This window comes from Callorhinchus milii, unplaced genomic scaffold, assembly GCF_018977255.1.
Source record: "Callorhinchus milii isolate IMCB2004 unplaced genomic scaffold, IMCB_Cmil_1.0 Scaffold9, whole genome shotgun sequence".
In the NCBI taxonomy this organism is placed as follows: Eukaryota; Metazoa; Chordata; class Chondrichthyes; order Chimaeriformes; family Callorhinchidae; genus Callorhinchus; species Callorhinchus milii.
In genome coordinates, this window is record NW_024704750.1 from 19,340,876 (window position 1) to 19,359,795 (window position 18,920).

Sequence of the window (18,920 nt, forward strand, 5' to 3'; positions counted from 1 at the left end):
AGTTGGGAGGGAAAAGCGTGGCTAATCCTGCTGCAGTCCTGAAACTGTTGTTTTGTTTTGCCAAATTAAATAAGGATAAGATAATTGAAGGTCATATGATTCCCCCACTGGGATAGAGAGACCCACCACCAGCCAGCGGCTGCAGTAGAGAGAGCGAGAGAGAGTGTATGAGTGAGTAAGTAAGTAAGTAGAGAGAGAGAGAGAGCGACATTACAACATCGCCAGCTGATCACAGACACACCAGCCAGCCAGCCGCTCGCTCACTGCTTCCAGCCAGCGGCTCACTCACTCACTCACTTCTTCCAGCCACTGATCGCCGGGGCTGAGCGACCAAGCCATGGGCTTCACAGCTGATAGAGTCGGCTTCCAGCTCCGCTCACTGTGCCTCTTCGCTGCTCTGGGTAAGTTAGTCTCTGCACCTGAATTTCAAAGCTTTGCACCTGGAGCTTTGCGGGGAGAGAATGTGGGTGGGGGAGAGGCTGCGAGGATCCGACTCTTACGGCAAGAGTAAGAGAGGAGTCAATGGGATCAGTCAGCTGTGGCGTGGACAACCTGATTTGGTCAGTCTGCTACATGCAGGCAGAGAGCTTCATGAAGGTGTCAGTCGTCGAGTTTTCGGTGTTTCCAGAACACTTCAGAGAGGATCAGGGTGTAGCCAGTGTGTGACTCATAGGTAGGACTCTATGGTGGAAAGATGGGGGTCAGTGGTGAGAGACATATGGGTCAGCGGTGGAGAGAGCTGGGGGTCAGTAGTGAGAGAGATGGGGGTCAGCAGTGGAGAGAGATGGGGGTCAGCAGTGGAGAGAGATGGGGGTCAGTAGTGAGAGAGATGGGGGTCAGCGGTGGAGAGAGATGGGGGTCAGCGGTGGAGAGAGATGGGGGTCAGCGGTGGAGAGAGATGGGGGTCAGCGGTGGAGAGAGATGGGGGTCAGCGGTGGAGAGAGATGGGGGTCAGTAGTGGAGAGAGATGGGGGTCAGTAGTGGAGAGAGATGGGGGTCAGTAGTGAGAGAGATGGGGGTCAGTAGTGGAGGGAGATGAGGGTCAGTAGTGAGAGAGATGAGGGTCAGCGGTGGGAGAGATGGGGGTCAGTAGTGAGAGAGGAGGAGGGGAAGGGGTCAGTACTGAGGGGGGGGTGTTCAGTGCTGAGAGAGGGGTGAGGATCAGTGCTGAGAGAGTGATGGGGTTCAGCAGTGAGAGAGACGGGGGTCAGGGATGAGAGAGATCGGGGGGCCAGCGGTGAGAGAGAGATGGGGGGCAGTAATGGAGAGGTAATAATAATAATCCTTGCAGTTGATATACGTTTTTGAGACATCTTGAAGCACCTCACAGAATATATTCACTATATTTTGTAGGCGAAACGCACAGCCAATTGCGCACATAGATAATAAGCACAGAAATGGGGTTCAGTAGTATTGGGGGGAATGAAGGTTGGTGTTTTTTTTGTGGAGTGGACATGAGTTGAATTTAAATCTCCGGCTGAATGGAGAGATTACAGTTTCAATGAAGAACTTTCACTGTCGCAACTCTTTATTGTTTAAGACGCAATCAGCCTTCCTGCATCCTTTTATTCTCGGTGTTGGTGCTTGTCGCGCTCTCCCCCACTCCTCCAAATATCTGTTCAGTTCTCTCAGCATCTAAAACTACTGCCTTAGAATCTGTTTTGTTACAGTCCGGTTGTTGCGGGAGATGGAATTTTTCAGCTGAGACTCTTTAAAGGGGCAGAGTACAGAAAAGGTGCCTGGCAAACTTTATTCCATTTATTTAGAAGCCGCATAGAAGGCTCTGGGTATTTGATGTTGGGATGTTTGCGCCTGTCATCACTGTCGTGAAAATATCGCAGACTCCTTTCAGGGAAGGAGCGAGGAAAATATCTTCGCTCCATCGCTGAAAGACGACTCCATAAAGACCCTTACAACGCATTGGGTGTTACAGATTCAGTGTGTTTATGGTTGATAGAAACTGTAGCGTAATGGCTAGTACCTCGCAAGCAAGAGGACCCGGGTTCAATAACTGGGTGAGGCGAAATGTTAGGCAAGTTTCCTTTACTCTATATGCCTCTGTTTACCTAACAGTAAGTAGGAACCCGGTTGTTAGTGGATTGGCAGATTGCTTTCTGGGGATAATAATCCCTGCCCCCCAAAAATGTGGCTATTCAATCCACAACTGTTTGCGGGACACAGCTGTGCGCAATTGGATGCCGTGTTTCTCCCACAAAATACACAGTTAATCCACTTTACAGTATATCCCATGGCACGCAATGACATGTCTCAACAGCGTGATGCGATGCTATATCGAATGCAAGGATTATTAACGTTATTATTAAATCAGAGTGGATGTTACATACTCGGTGTATATACACGTCTGATAGAAACAGCTGCAGATCATTTTGCAATTGTTCTACAAACCGGCGAAAGTGCCTTAAACGTTAAACCTTGCATGCTTTGGGGGCTGTGATTTGCGGTTCAAATCTTGTCTCCCTCTCCTGCTCGCCCTGGAACGGTTAGATTTGCTTTCGCCCCTTTTGTTGGGAAAGTGCTGTCTTGTTGCCAAGTTTGGTTTATTGGAAAGGGCAATGCTTCAGCGCTTGCCAAATCCGCGGGAATGAAAGCAACCTCAGTGAATGAGAGAAATCTCAAACGGAGCTTTCCCAGTCTCTGTGCCCGTGAGAGGAGGTAAAAGTGGAACGCTGGAAGCAACAGGAGTGACTCATGTGACCATCAGGGCAATGAAACCGTTTGTATCTTTTCCGATAGAATCTGGGCGCCTCCTGCAGTGTCACCAAGCTACAGAATGGGACCAAAAGGCTTCATAATGGAGTGTTTGACAAACATGTTGTTTTCTAACTGTACTGGTCAAACCTCAAAGCAATCTGTGTCCCATCGTCAAGTCATGCATGGTTTTATCGATAAATCATCCTTGCATTTGACACAGCGCCTTATCACATCATTGCAAAGTCTCAAAGCATTTCATAGGATGTACTGTAAAGCGTAGTGATTGTGTGTTGGTAGGCGAACTTGGCAGCCATATTGTGCATGGCAATGTCACACAAACAGCCCTGAAGCGAATGACTAATTTATCTGGGGAATTGTTGGCCAGCACACCGGGAGAGAGAAGCTCCCTTCTCTTCTTGCGGGATCTTTAATGTCCACCGGAACACACAGTTGGGACTTGGGTTTAACTTGAGTCTCAGCAGACGGATGGTACCTCTGATAGTGCAGGAAGCCATGTCACCCACAGCTTCACTAAAGACTGCATTTAGATTTGGTCAGTCGGGTCTGGCACATGGGTAAACCCGTCACTGTGCTTAAGAGTATCCAGACCAGACTGAGGTGTTTGCCACCTACACGTGGAAATCTCCCTTGCATTTGAAATCTCCGCACCCTCTCTCCCTGGAGGGACACACGCTGCATACTTAATTCCAGAGAGTATTAACTTCAGGTTGGCAAGAGCCAAGGGTTGGGGACCCCAGAGTGTGTGTTGGGATAAGTGCTGGACTTTAACCAGCTAAAACTGCTATAGCTTGCCATTGCTAGCACTGTCTGGCAAGCTTTCTTGTTGCTTGTCCAGCCAGGGCCATCCTTCCCATTTAACAGGGGCTGAGTAAGGTCATTCAGAAGAGAAAAAGGGGAATGAGTGATGTGGTCAGATGGTGCGAGAAGAGACAGAGAAAGCGAGACACAACTTAAAAGATGAAGCCGAACATATTTTAGTACATCTGTTATTCAGTGGACTATTATTTCCGTTCTTCAATATCCAATCCACAAGATAGGAAATATAGTGAATGGCCTGAGGGTGAATGAGGCATCAAAGCGAGAATGGTATTCAGTAAAATATAATTATATTAGGAGAGAATTCAGTAAATTGGGAACAGAAAGCGTAGATGCAATAATAATATCCTTGGATTTGAAGTCATCGAAAAGCTTCGGAATTTACTGTAAGATGTAGTGACTGTGCTTTTGACATCCAATTTACACACAGCCATGAAGTGAGTGACCAATTTTATCTGGGGATTGCTGGCCAAGGCACCAGGAGAGATAAACTCCTTCTCTTTTCGAACAGTGCCAAGGGATCTTTAGCAGCCGCACGAACAGGCAGATGGGAACTCAGTTTAACATCTGATCCAAAGGACGGCACCCCTGACAGTGGAGCACCACCCCGACCCCCCGCCACCCCCCACCCCAGTACTGCACAGTACAGCATCAGTCCTGACGTGGGCTTGAATCCACTACCTTCTAACTCAGAGGCGAGAGTGCTACCAACTGAGGCAAACCCTTAATAATATGCGTACTATATAAAAAAAAGGGAACAGAGGAGTATGGGAGGGGGATAGGGAGGAGTGGAGGCTTATATGGAGTATGAACACTGGGGTGGACTAGCTGTTGGGTGGTACACTGTGTAATTCGCTCTGGGACGCTACCCTGCAAGTTGTTGTTTTGCTGTAATTCTACATCAAACCCAAAATGTAATAAATTAGCCTTGCATTTGATATCGAGCCTTTCATGTCTGAAGCACGCCTCGAAGTGCTCCACGGTATATACTGTAAAGTGTAGTGACTGCATATTTTTATAGGCAAACGCGGCAGCCGGTTTGCTCACAGCAATTGCCCATGAACTGCCATGAAGCGAATGACCGATTAGATGCAGAGGATAATTACTGTCGGGTGTAGTGACTGTTTTTGTGGGCAAATTATGTGCGCAGCCAGGACTCACAAACAGTCCAGAAGTCAACGGCCAATTCCGTCCAGAGGATCGCTGGCCACAAAAAACAGTGGCAAGTTTGCTTTGACAAGCAAACCACTTTCCTTCGAGTGGGAGTTTAGTAGGACAATTGAGTTAAATACTTGGATGTGATTTTCATTTTCTATATCCTTATTAACTGTGATTAACGTATACTGTATGCCCTGTTGTTGATGTTTAAAAACCTGGGAGACTGAATGCGGGACCACAGTAAAGCACATCACTTGATAATGCCTTGTTTTTACTTCTCTGAGCTTCCAGCACCAAAGCAACTCCCAGCGAGGATTTATCTTCCCGCTCGGAAATCTCCCCTCGGGCCAGCCGAGCTGGGCACGTGCACACTGAGTATACAGGCTGTTCACAAAGTCCTGTTACCCCATGTTTTGTTCCTACAGTGCACTGACCCACAACTGAAACATGTGAAAGAATGATGATCATTGCATATAGAAGCACTTCATTCTATTCAGTTCAATTGTTTCACTGTATTTAGACGTCCAGAGGAACGGTGTGTCTGTGTGAGTGTGCGTGTGAGTGAGTGCCATTATTTTCATGGCAGATAATGATCTGTCGCCGTATTCGGGGTGACATCTTACGTAACACGGATGGAGTGAGGAGGTGAAATGTATCTCTGATGACTTGTTTCAGCTCCTCCATAGTCTCACATCACTGTTTTGCAACAGGGGGTAACAGGACTCAGTGGACACCCTGTACACATGGAGAGCTCATTTTGAGACGTCTTGACAACAACAACAACAAGATTCCATGACGATGTGATGAGGCGCTATATTAAATGCAAGGATTAATATTATTATTAGATAGGTTTAAGAAGGAACCTACAGTTTAAGATACACCAGCAAATGCGGAGAAAGGTGATTGATTTCTGATCCTTCCCAGTTATAGCTGACCCCTAAGGTGAGAGTGGAGGAATTGGTACAAGCCTGGCTCAGTCAGTCGTACTTTCACCTCTCAATCAGGATGTGGGTTCAAGCCCCACCTCATAGTGGGACTTTGAGCTCATAGATTAATAAAACAATAATAATAATAATAATCCTTGCATTTGATGTAGCGCCTTATCACATCATTGAGACGTCTCAAAGTGCTTCACAGGATATATTGTAAAATGGATTGACTGTGCCTTTTGTTGGTGAAAAGCGGCAACCAATTGAGGACAGTAGTGTCCCACAAACAGTCATGGATTGAGCGCCCAATTTTTTTCTTTTTGGAGGGTTTATTAACCCCAGAAAGCGATCCGCCAATCAACCAACACCAGGTTCCTAATTACTGCTAGGTAAACAGAGGCGACGGAGTAAGGAAACTTGCCTAAGGTTTCGCCCCGCCCGGGAGTCGAACCAGGGTCCTCTCGCTTGCGAGGTGAGAGTGCTAAGCAACTACACTACGGGATCTCTATACTTAGATGACACTCCAACAGATGTTGCGCTTCAGGTGAAGTCTCGCATGGCTGGTCAGAGGGAGTTTAAAGATCTTATTCAAAAAGAAAAAGACGTTTCTCTCAGTGTCCTGCAAAGCAATTCCCAGAGAGAAACAAATGATCATTAACTTCATGACTGTTTGTGGGACGTTACTGCGAGCAGCTTGACTGCCGCGCTTGCAACTGCTTCTGTTAAGTGCTTTGAAACGTTTCAGTGGTAATCCGTGACGTTTTTATACGAAACAAAAGGATTTTTCCTTTTAAGGCAGACAAGTGGTTTGCGAGGAGAGCTTGATAAAGAGGTGAGAGATAGCCTTCCTTCTCTCGCAAATGACTTCTGTCAGCACTGAGGTTTCAATCATACAAAGCGGTATTCATGCCACAAAGAAAATACGCCTCCTCGGATGTCGAAACAAAATTTCTCATGTTAGTTTTCGTGACGTGAATAACTTTGTTCAACTCTGGCATTCCAGTTTTTCACCATTCCAAACATTACACGTTGAAACAGCAGAAATACTGGAGCTTTTTCTGTTCTCAAAGCATTGTTGTTCAGACCCTTCTAAAAGTTGGATACATTCTGTCTCCTCTTCTTTGGAATAACTGTCTTTCTCAAAAGACTAACTGAAAAGCGTTGCCACATGGTGTACCCTCCAGCCACTGGCACACAAAGCCAGCCACACAGAGCTGCAGAGCTCACATCCTGAACATACAGTGAGAACGTCAGTCAATCGGTGTCCATTCAGCACAGCAGACTTGTTGACTGTGGAGTATGGCTGGAAGTAAAGTGCCTGCAACAAATACAGCATTGATGGTGACGTGACCAGCCTCCGTGCTGTGAGCTGATCACTTCCTTTTGCCTTTTGAAGATCTGGTTACAGTTCCTGCCTGAGTGATGGGCAATGGTGTCGGAGTTTGGAGTGAGGGAGGGTTTGGGGCGAGGGGGTTTGAGGTGGGGATTTAGGGGGTGGGTTGAGGTGTCCCTGTCATCTGTGTATTGTGGATGGGCTGTTGCAGACAGACACCAGGTAACACTTGAAGTCACCAAATCAGTATGCCACAGGGATATGTTTTTTTGCTCCTCTTAAATAATAAACACACGTTTTCCAAACCACTTAGTCTCGGATGTTAATTTGTATTGCTGAGCGCAGTTTTGCTGCCAAGTTCGCCCATAAAATACACAGAGTCCCACCACTTTACGGTGTGCCCTGTGAAGCGCTTTGAGACGACGTGATAAGGCGCTGTATCAAATACAATACAATCCAGTACGATACAAAATTACGTTTGTATAGTGCCTTTCGAGTCGGGAAGATGTCCGAAGGCGCTGGACGGTCCAGGATTTGGCCACGAGCGAGCGGGATGGGGTTGGTATAAGGGAGGGAGGGTAGGAGGGTGGACGAATGCACGGTCGAAGAGGAGAGTCTTGAGACATGCCTTGCAGGAGGCAAAGGAGGGAAGATTATTATTAAATTATTAAATGCAAGGATTATTATTATTACCAGACACTGAAATATGCAGTACTCATTGTGATAGGGTGAGGGGCTGGTTGGATCCAACAGGATTGAACCCGGAACCTTTTAGTCCCAAGTCCAGTGGGATCAGCTCACTCAGGCCCTGTCCCCGGGTTAGTCTCTCTGTTCACACTGTCCGTACTGACAGTAGAAGAAAGGTAACTAGGGTGGAGACTGTTGCTGGATATGTACCCAGTCAGAGTTGGTGTCATTACAACAGGAGAATTTTTCTTAAAAAGTGCACAAAAGCAGCTTTAATATTCAAGGTTGAATTTGTTCAAATCCAAAGTGTCCCGTGACGATTTTTCAGACGTACTCCAGATGTGAAAGGCGCTCTACAGTAAAACCCACGTATCGGGCAGGACCATAACATTTAATATAACATGTCTGAGTTACAGGCAAACTGTATAAATTGCATAAAATCCAATTTAATCATTAATCTACACTGTGCATGTGCGATACGAAGCAGCACACAAATGCACATGCAGTACTTTGTTACTGCAGCCGGTAAGTGCAGGAGTAATGGAGGGTAGGGGAGTGGAGTTACTAGTTAGGAAGTGATTAATTCGACTAGTGCAAAGAAATTTAAGTGGTATTGCTAGGAAACTGAATGGGACTCGGGTGTATGTACATCTTAGGTGATTGTACGATTTATAAAGATAAGACTTGTGAGAGCTTTTACTGTATTACGTTTAAGGATTATTATTAATTAAGACTTTTTGACACGTGCAGAAACCCTTCGCTCACTATGCTAAAGAGAATCCAAACCAGTCAAAGGTCCACTGATGTATGTAAGCTACAGAGGGACATTTCCCTGTGTCTGCAGTGTAGTGTGCACTCTCTCCCTTGCAAAAACCAAGACTTGGGAACCCCAGAGTGTGTGTTGGGGTACTGCAGTATAACCAATAAAAAATACATAGCTTGTCATTCAGAGCCCTGAAGCTTCCCAGCTAGGACCTTGCTTGTCCAGCTAGGACCACCCTATCCTTGCATTTCATACAGTGCTTTATCACGTCGTTGAGACGTCTCAAAGTGCTTCACAGAATATACCGGGAAGTGAATTAACTGTGTAAAGTCGGTCACTCACATCATGGCTGTTTGTGGGACGTTGGTGTGTGCAGTTGGCTTCCGTGTTCACCACAAAATACACGGTTCACTAACACTTTACAGCGTATCATGTGAAGTGCTACGATGCAGCTTTGGATGTGTACGCCGCTATATTAAATGCGAGGATTTAATTATTAACTGAAAATTCTTCACAAAAGGAGAGCTTTGCATTCTCCCACTATCCTGGTTTATAAAGTTGAGCTGCTTCTGGTTGGGATCTGGAATCACATAATCTAAGATGACTCTCCAGTGCAGTCCTGGGGGTGGGAGGGTGGGTGTTGCATTGTTGGAGATGCCGGATGAGACGTTAAACCAAGGTCCCATCTGCCTGTTCAGGTTGATGTTAAAGCTCCCATGGCACTATTTGAAAAAGGGAAGCGAGTTTCTCTCTCCCGTTGTCCTGGCCAACAATTCCCCCCAAATAAAATCGGTCACTCACTCCATGGCTGTTTGTGGCCATGTTATTGCTGGGCCCAAACTGGCTGCTGCCGTGTTTTGCTCACAAAATACACAGTCACTCCACTTTACAGTATATCCTGTGAAGTGCTCTGAGATGTCCAGTTGGTGTGAAAGGCACTAAATACAATGCAGGGATTTATTAGTATTATTATAGGAAGCCACTTGTGACTGTGACACAGAGTCTGTAGTCACGTTTGCTGGAGGCTGTGTGAAGGCAGAGAGTGTGTGGGTCGAGGGGGGGTGGGGGTGATAGGGAGACCTCATCAGTCCAGCTCAAAGTTACATAGAGGTTGTTGTAAAGCAAACAGCACGTTGTGAACACGCAGACAGAGACAGAAGGTCACGTGGAAAATTGAAAGTATTTTGCCCAAAGCGTGCAAGTATTGTTACTCGTGCAGATCAGCGCAGCACATTAGGTTGCGTTACTGTGGAAAATCGCGATGGAATTGTTTACAGCATCAACAGTAAGAGCTTTCAAACCAACTTGGTGGTAATTGACCTACAAGTGGACATGTTTACGCTGCCAGCAGTGCAGTGAGCTTCATTGGCTTATCTTTAGGTCTATTTATTGTGGCCTGATTGTCTAGGAATCACAGATTCTTCCTTCTCCTCTGGAGCTCTCTACACTAACCTCATTTCCCCTTCTCCTTCCCCATCGTGTCTGCGCTGGTGCTCGCTCCCCCCCCTGGAACTTTCTCCGCTAACCACATTCCCTGCTCACTCCGCCCACCCCGAGAGATACGCTAATTTCATTACTCTGCTGTTTCATTGTCATTAACTCTCATGTCATATCTGTACTCTACCCCTCCATCTCACACCTTTTCTTTACCCCTCCGTCTCTCTATTCCTCCCTCTTATACCCTTTCTCTTTCTCTACAACTGACCTAAAACCCTACCTCTTCAACCTCACCTGTGGACCCTTCCTCTCCATTCACCACTTTGTTCCTTGTTTGGTGTATGACCCTGTGTTCGTAAAGCACTCCGCAATATTTTGTGGGCGAAACGCGGCAGCCAATTGCGCACAGTCGTGGATTGAAGTGACCAAATTATTATTGGGTTTTTTTCTTAAGGGATTATTATCAGGCGTGTGGAGTAAGGAAACTTGCCCAAGGTTTCGCCCTGCCGGGAATCGAACCCAGGTCTCTCGGGTTGCGAGGCGAGTGCTCTAACCACTGAACTACAGGACTCTATGGTTTCTCTCCGTTTCATCATTTGTTGAAGGAATGAAACCCAGTTTTATAAACAGTGAGTCACTCACTGATGATAGATTACTATAGTGAGAGCTGGCATTAGAGCTCTATTCTCTCTCTCACCTTAAACATTCATTGTGGACTTGCTATTGCTGGCCCCTCATATGTTCTCACTTGTTCTGTTTCTCACCTTCGTCAACTTTCACTCTTGTTTCCCTCTCGTTTCACCCGCCCAGACCGGTTGGGACTGAGTGGAAGCCAGTACGCCAACTAGGGATTGTTTGTAAAATTGACTGTGAGGCCTCCCTCCATGTGGCTGAATGACCTGGCGACACTCACTGTCCAGCTCCCCGGTTGCAGGTGAGATACCAGAGGGTGGCTACAGTTAGAGCCCCGCAAAGCATCAGCAGCAACCGGAGAAGAAACAGGGAGAGGGGTGAACCCATGGCCCTTTACACGGGTGCAGACCATCCAGAGCAGAAAGCATGCACTTTGTATTATCAGAAATACTTTCTGATCAGGTACTTGTCCCAGGAACAACAAAAGCTTTTGGAATGAATAGCGAGCTGTGTGTCACAGACAGAGACAAGTGCAAGAGGATGTTATGTAGCCTACAGCCTGAATATTACAGATGGTGTCTGCTCTTTTAATTACCATAATCCCGTCAGAGCCGTTTCGATGCCTGTCGGAGATGCTAACGTGAATCAGCTGACCATTAAGCATCGTGCTTCGGTTCTTGAGGCTTGTAAACAGTCGTGCTAAGGGGAAAGCGGGAGAGACATGGGCAGAGGATGACTGGGGGCCTTCTGTCCCCGAGAATGTGGCACACAGGCAAAGCGCGAGGCCGTGTAATTTCACATTGCTCATCAAAGAGCCAGGAACAGTGAGTGGCTGTGTGCAGCCCACCACGTGCTGCCCTCCTACTCAGTCACACGGTCTGGCCATAATTGAGTCAAAAGAATTGGAGTCATGTTGGCTTCTCAATATGTCAACAAGTTTAGCGAAGAGCAAACAAAAATAAAGATCCAAAAGCACAAGAGAGGACAAGCGATCGATGCCCTGACTTGGCCACGTGAGATCGAATGACAAACCGTACAACACTTCTTGTGGAAGTTATAGGAACTCTCGGTCGACCATTTCACGAGGGCAAGGCACAAGCTCCAGACTTCCCATCAAAAGAGCAGCAGTCTTTCCTGGCTCGGTGGTAGGGCTTTCGCTTCTGACTCGGAAGGTTGTAAGTTCAAGCCCCACGTCGGGACTTGGAACTCACAGTTGGGCTGTCAATCCAGTGCAGCACTGGGGTAGTTCTTTATTATTGGAGGTGTGGTCCTTTGATTGAGACCTTCAAGTGAGGTGATGTCTGTCTTTTCAGGTGAACATTAAAGATCCCATGGCGTTGGTCAAAAAAAGAAAGGTGTTTCTTCTCTTGCTGACCTAATCAACAATTCCCCAGATAAAATTGGTCATTCACTTCATGACTGTTGTGGTGGGACATTCCTATGTGCAAATTGGCAGCCACATTCACCTAAATGTAATTCCTCGCTGTACAAAATCCACAGCCTGATCCTGTAACACTGTAACAGGTCCTGACAGGCAACAGATAGTGGTTACTGAACACACAATTCACCGACCATACATTGATGAAACACTCCACAGCTGTGAACAGATTAGCTGTCATAATCACTTTCGTAAAAACACGGTCACTACGCTTTACAGTGAAAATCCTGTGAAGTGCTTTGAGGTGTCTCAACCGCATCTCAGATGCAAGGATTATTATTAGTATCTTTATAATAGACAGTCAGCAGAAGCCTGGCATTGATATCCTGACTGTACCTTTTCGACAGTGCCTTCAGCTCCCCTCTTGACTCTCTACCCCCTCGTCGCTCCCTCCCTTCCCTCCCCTCACCCTGACCATTTCCCCCCTGCTCGGGTCCCGACCCAACTGTCCAGCGCCTTGAGACGTCCTTCCGACTTGAAAGGCGCTCTATAAATGAAATGTTGTTGTTGTTGCTCTCCGAGTCGCTTTATTCTCTATCAGAGAGTTTGTGCCAAAGGTTCGGAAGCACTCACTGAAAGAAATTGGAGATTGTACCATGTTCCCTGGCAATGCAGGTTAAACATTATAAAGGACAGTATCCCTTCGGATGAGACGTTAAACCGAGATCCCGTCTGCCTGTTCAGGTGGATGTTAAAGATCCCACGGCGCAATTCGAAAAGAGAAGGGAGTTTCTCCTTCCCAGTATCCTGGCCAACAATCTCCCAAATAAAATCTGTCATTCACTCCATGGCTGTTTTATGGGACATTGGCTGCCGTGTTTCACCCACAAAATAACCAGTCAATTAAATTTACAGTATATCCTGTGAAACGCTTTGAGATGTCTTGATGACCTGATAAGGCACTATATAAAATGCAAGATTTATATTATTATTATACAGCACATCTGTAATATTTCAAGGAACATGACAGGGAATTGCGACAAAGCCTGGTGACTGTACTAGTAGCGGAAAGCAGCAGTGCAAACAGCGGCGAAGTGAAAATCAGGAGCGTGATTGACCAGGACACCAGAAGCAGCTCCTTTCTGCTTTTCAACAGCGTGTTGGGATTTTTTGGTGTACACCTGAACAAGCCGACAGGACCTCGGTTTACTGTCTCTCATCTGAAGGCATCTCAGACATGTAGCTCTCGCCTTATAGTGTGCTGGAGAGTCACTCTAACTCACAATCTCACATGGGCCTTGAACCCACAACCTTCTGACTTAGTGTGCTACCAACTGAGCCAGGGAGTTTGCAGCAGTTGACAGAGTTGTGTGGTGTGACGTCACCATTGATGTCACTGTAGCACGAGTCCTTCTTGTTATAGCTATAATAATAATCATTGCATTTGGTATAGAACCTTATCGCGTCGGAAGGACGTTTCAAAGTGTTACACAGTAATTACTGGGAAATGGAGTGACTGTGTATTTGTAGGCAAAAACGGCAGCACAATTGCGTACAGCAATGTCACACAAAACAGTTATGCGCTGAGTGACCAATTTTATTTGGGGGATTCCAGGAGAGAGAAACTTGCTTCTCCTTTCGAAAGGTGCCATGGGATCTTTAACGTTCACCTGAACAGGCAGACTGGACCTCGGTTTTAATGCCTCATCTAAAAGATGGCATCCCTCCCAGCACTGCATTGGAACGTCAGCTTAGATTTTGTGTCCAATGTATTAGGACTTTCAAGCTGACCTGATTGAGGTTTTCTGCATTATGAAGGGGATTGAGAAAGTTGATGCAGATAAATTATCTACTGTGGTGAAGGGTTCAAATACCAAAAACATGAGCTAACATTTAGGAGTAAAAATAACAGGGGGAGTAAAGATGTTGTGAAATAGATTACCAAAACAGCTCAGTAATCTGATGTGGACCCTTTAGGTTCTGGTTTAAAATTGGAGAGAACTACTGAGAGTTTCAGTCTTTCGAGATTGATGTCTGCTTCTTTGTCCAGAGGGTAAGTAATGACTGCAGCAAGTTGCCAGGAAGGGTGGGTTGTGGCCAGGACACTGAACCAAGGTCCCGTCTGCTTGTTCAGGTGGGCATTAAAGATCCCAATGCAACAGGGTGGGATTAACCAATAAAACAGCTAAACCATGGCCTAGGGGCCTGAGATCTCAGGGGGTCCCCGATTATTGTTGGTGCTTCTATCTCCCATTCCACCTCTTCCTGTCACTTTCCTTGCTCCTTGTGAGAGGCAGTGCAGAGAGTGACGAGACAGACACGTTGGGAGGGCTTGATCTGGTTTAGTGTCCCCCAGACCAGTCCTGTGGTGCCACTACTCAAAATGGGAAGAGAAGGGAGTTTCTGTCTCCTGCTGTCCTGCCTAACAAATAAAATCCGTCACTCACTCCATGGCTGTTCTGTGGGAAACATGCTGTGTGCAAATCGGCTGGCACTTTTACCTACAAAATACAGAGTCACTACACTACTTTTCACAGTAAGGCGCTCTGGGACACTTCCCAGCGTGGGGAGTGCTATATATATATATAAATGCAAGTTGTTGTTGTAATATCCTGTGAATTTGGCTGCCATATTTTACCCACAAGATACACAGTCACTACACTACATTTTTCTGGGACGCTAGCCTGCTTGAGGGGCGTTGTATAAATGGAAATTGTTGTTGTTGTAAAATCCTGTGAAGCATTCCGAGGCCTCTTGGTAACGTGATGGGGCGAGATACCAAACACAAGCCTTATTTATTCATTGCCCTCTGGTGTGAGGCTGCAATCGACAACCAGAGGCAAGAAGCTAACCACGACAGCGGATTGACATTTGCCTGGATTGTTTTTGGAAAGTTAATGACTGAAAACCGTGACCCCAACTCCCCACAACCCCTCCCTCCCCACCTCCCCCCCTCCCCACCCCCTCCACCCTCTGAAACTGAGCAGCCCTTGTTATGACCGAGTTCTAGAGAGATGGCTAATGCACTGTGGAGCTTTCAAAGTGATTACACCCTTTATGTTCTATTTAGCAAAAGGCGAGATAAATAAAAAAAACAGACGGTTGAAGGTTTCCACACGTCAGCTTAAAAATAAAGTGGCCATTTAATGTCATGGGTCACAAAGGTCAGGCCATTGTGAAATGGTCCGTTGTGCCTTTAAGATGGTCACACAGCCTTTGATGTACTTTACTCACCCGCCACATCAATTGGTTTTGCCCTACAAGAAGATTACTCCTTTCTCAAAGATCTGTGTTGAGATGTGCAGCCGGCTGTGTGGCCTGAGGAACCTTGAGTGTTGCTGACTGTGTGGCAGGTACGTGTGAGCTGGCAATGCCCACGTTGGCACCTGTGTCTCTCTCACTGCCAACACATATGCAATACACAGTGCTCCTATATGGGTTTGCGTGCGACCCAGCACTGTGCGCGTGTGCGCGTCCTCTGTGCAACAACTTGCACCTGCTCCATGGTCCCCAGCCCTCCCCACAAATCGATGGTCGGGCCTTTGGAACTCCATCCCACAGACCCTTCACCTCTCTCTTTTCCCTCGCCTCCTTCAAGCCTCAATACCTTCCTCTTCGCCCAGGCCTTCGGTCACCCTCTTACCTCTCCACTCCATGTAAAATGTACTGCGGATGTAATAATGTATCATCTTAAGTATGCAACCCCCCAGCACTGCATTGGAGGGTCAGCTTACACCAGTTCGACTCCTGATTTATGCCTTAAACCCACAACCTTCTGACTCATAGGCCAGAGCGCTACCCCTGCACCAGGCTGACACACATGGAAATGGAAACGGGAAGTTGGCTGCAGGGAAAGAGAGAGGGCCCTGACCTACACGACCTGTTGCCACGCACATTAATCTGTTACACGAGGACCTGGATTAAGCAGCTGGTGCTGAGTAAGCCGGGGTATACCAGGCAATGGATTTGGACCTTGAATATCAATGTGGATGGCATGTCGCAAGCTGTCCCGTAAACAAGATGTCCGTCAGATGTGATAACTCTGAGGCTTGGAGGGTCAGTTGCTGGTAGGCGTTACCTGGAGTCCGAGGTAGATAGCGTACACATGTGAAACTGGTCTGGTTTGGATACTCTTAAACACAGTAATGGGTTCCTGCAAGTGTCAGACACCCGGCAGGCCAGAAAAAAAGCGAATGTGGCAGCCAATTTGTCGCACTATGTCATTCAGCCTTTTGAGGCTGTTTCACCAGTTTGTTAGATCTTGGCAACACCTCCACAAATATCCTACTCTCGTTTAATCGTTCCAGTTGATTCCAGCTTTCTGGGGTTTTCCTAGTACTCTTCCCTTATAAAAATATAATCACCACAAAACTCATTACATTTGGTCACCCCAAACTTGTGGCCAGCTGTACCGTGGCACGCAATGTTCAAAGTCAGTTCAAGGCAAACATAATTTTCTGCTTGGCTTAGATGTTCTGTATGTGGTGGTATTCCTCCTTAGAAAGAGCAGCCAGCCTAGCAGTGCGCTGAGAATCAGTCTTAGCAATGGTCAGAGTCAATGATGTCCATTCTTTTTGTTCAGTTCCTCTGCCCCTATTCTGTGGAAGTCCATCCCGGATTCCCTCCACCTTGCCCAACCCCACCCGTGCCCCTTAATTTTGGCAAGCGAAGCTGACTCTGCTTCCAGGAAGCCCAGCGACAGGTCGGTGTACAGGGAGCTCTCCCTCCCTCTCGGCAACCGCTTCCCCTGTTCACCATACATCCACCTGCTTCACTGCTTGATTCTGGTCTTCACAAATGGGTCAGAGGGAACACCCTCTGCTATACACCCAGAAGCTCAGAACCAAGATGGAGAATTTTTGGGGCACGCATCTTACACAGCACAAGTATAACCTGCATTGGGAACTTATCCTTTAAGAGAGACCAGAACAAGCAGAGTGCCCTTTGCTCCATCTCAGCACAGTCCCACAGGACAGTGTCCAAGCAAGTATTGGTGGCTACCAACTATTATGGCTATTGGTGTATCCTTTTTGAAGGAGTCAAAACAGGGAAACACGGGAGTATTAAGCAGAGGAATGAGCAGAACAGCATTGCTGGGCCATCATGTCCTGGTGGGAGATGTGATCATTTAAAGCGACGGGGTACAATGAGGTGATATAGATTAAAGGAAATTTCTCTTTGCAAGTTTAGATGGAATGAATGAGGCCAAAGGTTGTTTCAGTATCACAGAAGATTGAGTTATTGCAAACAGCCTCACGATTAAAAATAAACCAAAGGACATCCATCGTTACAAATTGTAGCACTTTCCCCATTTCCAGAGCCTTGAGGGGCCAAGAGCCATGTGCAGGGAATTGTTAACGTAGCTGGTGTAGAAGGAGCAAGTGTCACCGTTTCTCTCACCCTGAACCTCTGACAAGGACCTCATTGTAAACTGTTCCTTGAGGCTATATATGGTGCTGTCTGGATGAATGAAAGGCTGTGTTATCAGGGATTTTAGAGAAGAAAACATGATCCCTGTCAGTGAGTGCTACACTGAACCATCTAATTCAGGGGAGTGAGATCCTCCTGCCTGTGTCTAACCCTTGCTGTAGCTGACCTGGGAGTGCTGGATGGACAGTGTTGAGGGAGCTTTACTCTGTGTCTAACCCTTTGCTGGAGAGAGAGAGTGTGTGTGTGTGTGTGTGAGAGAGAGGGTGTGTGAGGGAGAGAGAATGTGAGAGTGTGAGAAAGCTGGGAGTCAGGAGGCCGACATTTGATGTCAAATCTGATGAGTGATTTACTCCACATCAGTAACCTTGGGCCTGCCTCGCAGTGATCACTAAACACGACATGTATTTTTTTTCAATTTTCAAGACTGAGGTGGAGAGATATTTGTTAGGTCAGGGTATCAAGGGAAACCTTAGCCAAGGGTTTGAAACCTTAGGCAAATTTCCTTACTCCACATGCCTCTGTACCCAGCAGTTAGTAGGAACCTGGTTGTTAGTCGATTGGTGAATTGCTTTCCAAAACAAATATACGGTCACTCAATCCACGACTGTTTGTGGGACACTGCTGTGCGCAATTGGCTGCCGTGTTTCGCCCGCAAAATATACAGTCACTACACTTTACAGTATATTCTGTGAAGCCCTTTGAGGCGCCTCAATGACGTGATAAGGCGCCGTATCAAATGCAAGAATTATTATTATTATATCATCAAGGGATATGGGGCAAGGGCGAGTAATTGAAATTCAGGCACAGATCAGTTGTGATCTAATAGAATGGCGGAACAGGCTCGAGGGGCCGAATGGCCTACCCCTGTTCCTATGTATGAGAGGGTCCAGCCTCTGCTGATGGTAGAGGGCTGTGCACACCCAGGACAGCATAGCGAGCTCCACTCACTGAGCAGCCCTAATGACAGTCATTGATAAGCAGCCGCAGTGGCTTCCTATCTTGTGACACTGACTTGCTTTGACATTTCTCGGCCCAGTTTTGGAATTCCTTTTGGCCGTTGAAAGTGACAGTGATCCTTTGGTTGGTCGGGGTTTGCAGTGGGAGGTTTTCCCGCCGCTGCTCTCTGTGTTGCTTTCGTTCCATTTTGTCAGAGATAGAGTTAAGTAATAATAATCCCTACATTTGCAATGCCTTTCACGTCAGGAAGATGTCTCACAGGGCCTGGCAGGATACGGTATACTCCTGATTACTTGACCCGGGCTTGTCACTACCAATTAACAACAACAACTTGCGATTATATAGTGCCCCTCATGCAGAGTTGCATCCCAGCAGTTTACTGTATATGTAAAGTGTAGCGACAGTGTGTTTGTAGGCACACAAGGTAGGAGCTTTGGTAATACAGAACTCTCTCAATCAGCTTGAAGTCCCATGTGGGGTTCGATCACACCATCTTCTGACCCAGAGGAAAGTTTGCTACCAATTGAGCCCAACTGACATCTTCAGACGATACGTTAAACCCGAGGCCCCGTCTGCCTGTTCAGGTGCACGTTAAAGGGAGTTTCGCTCTCCTGTTGTCCTGGCCAACAATCCCCTGAATAAATTTGGTCACTCACTCCCTGGTCA

At 46.8% G+C, this 18,920-nt stretch overlaps 1 protein-coding gene across 1 annotated transcript in view; it reads left to right on the top strand.

The window, feature by feature from the left end:
* The first annotated feature begins 286 nt into the window (after window positions 1-286).
* Window positions 287-18,920, top strand: part of ltk (leukocyte receptor tyrosine kinase) — a 54,380-nt gene continuing 35,746 nt past the window's right edge. The window contains 1 exon segment of the mRNA XM_007889542.2: window positions 287-401. Within this exon segment, the coding sequence (XP_007887733.2) occupies window positions 338-401 (64 nt within the window). The 5' untranslated portion in view covers window positions 287-337.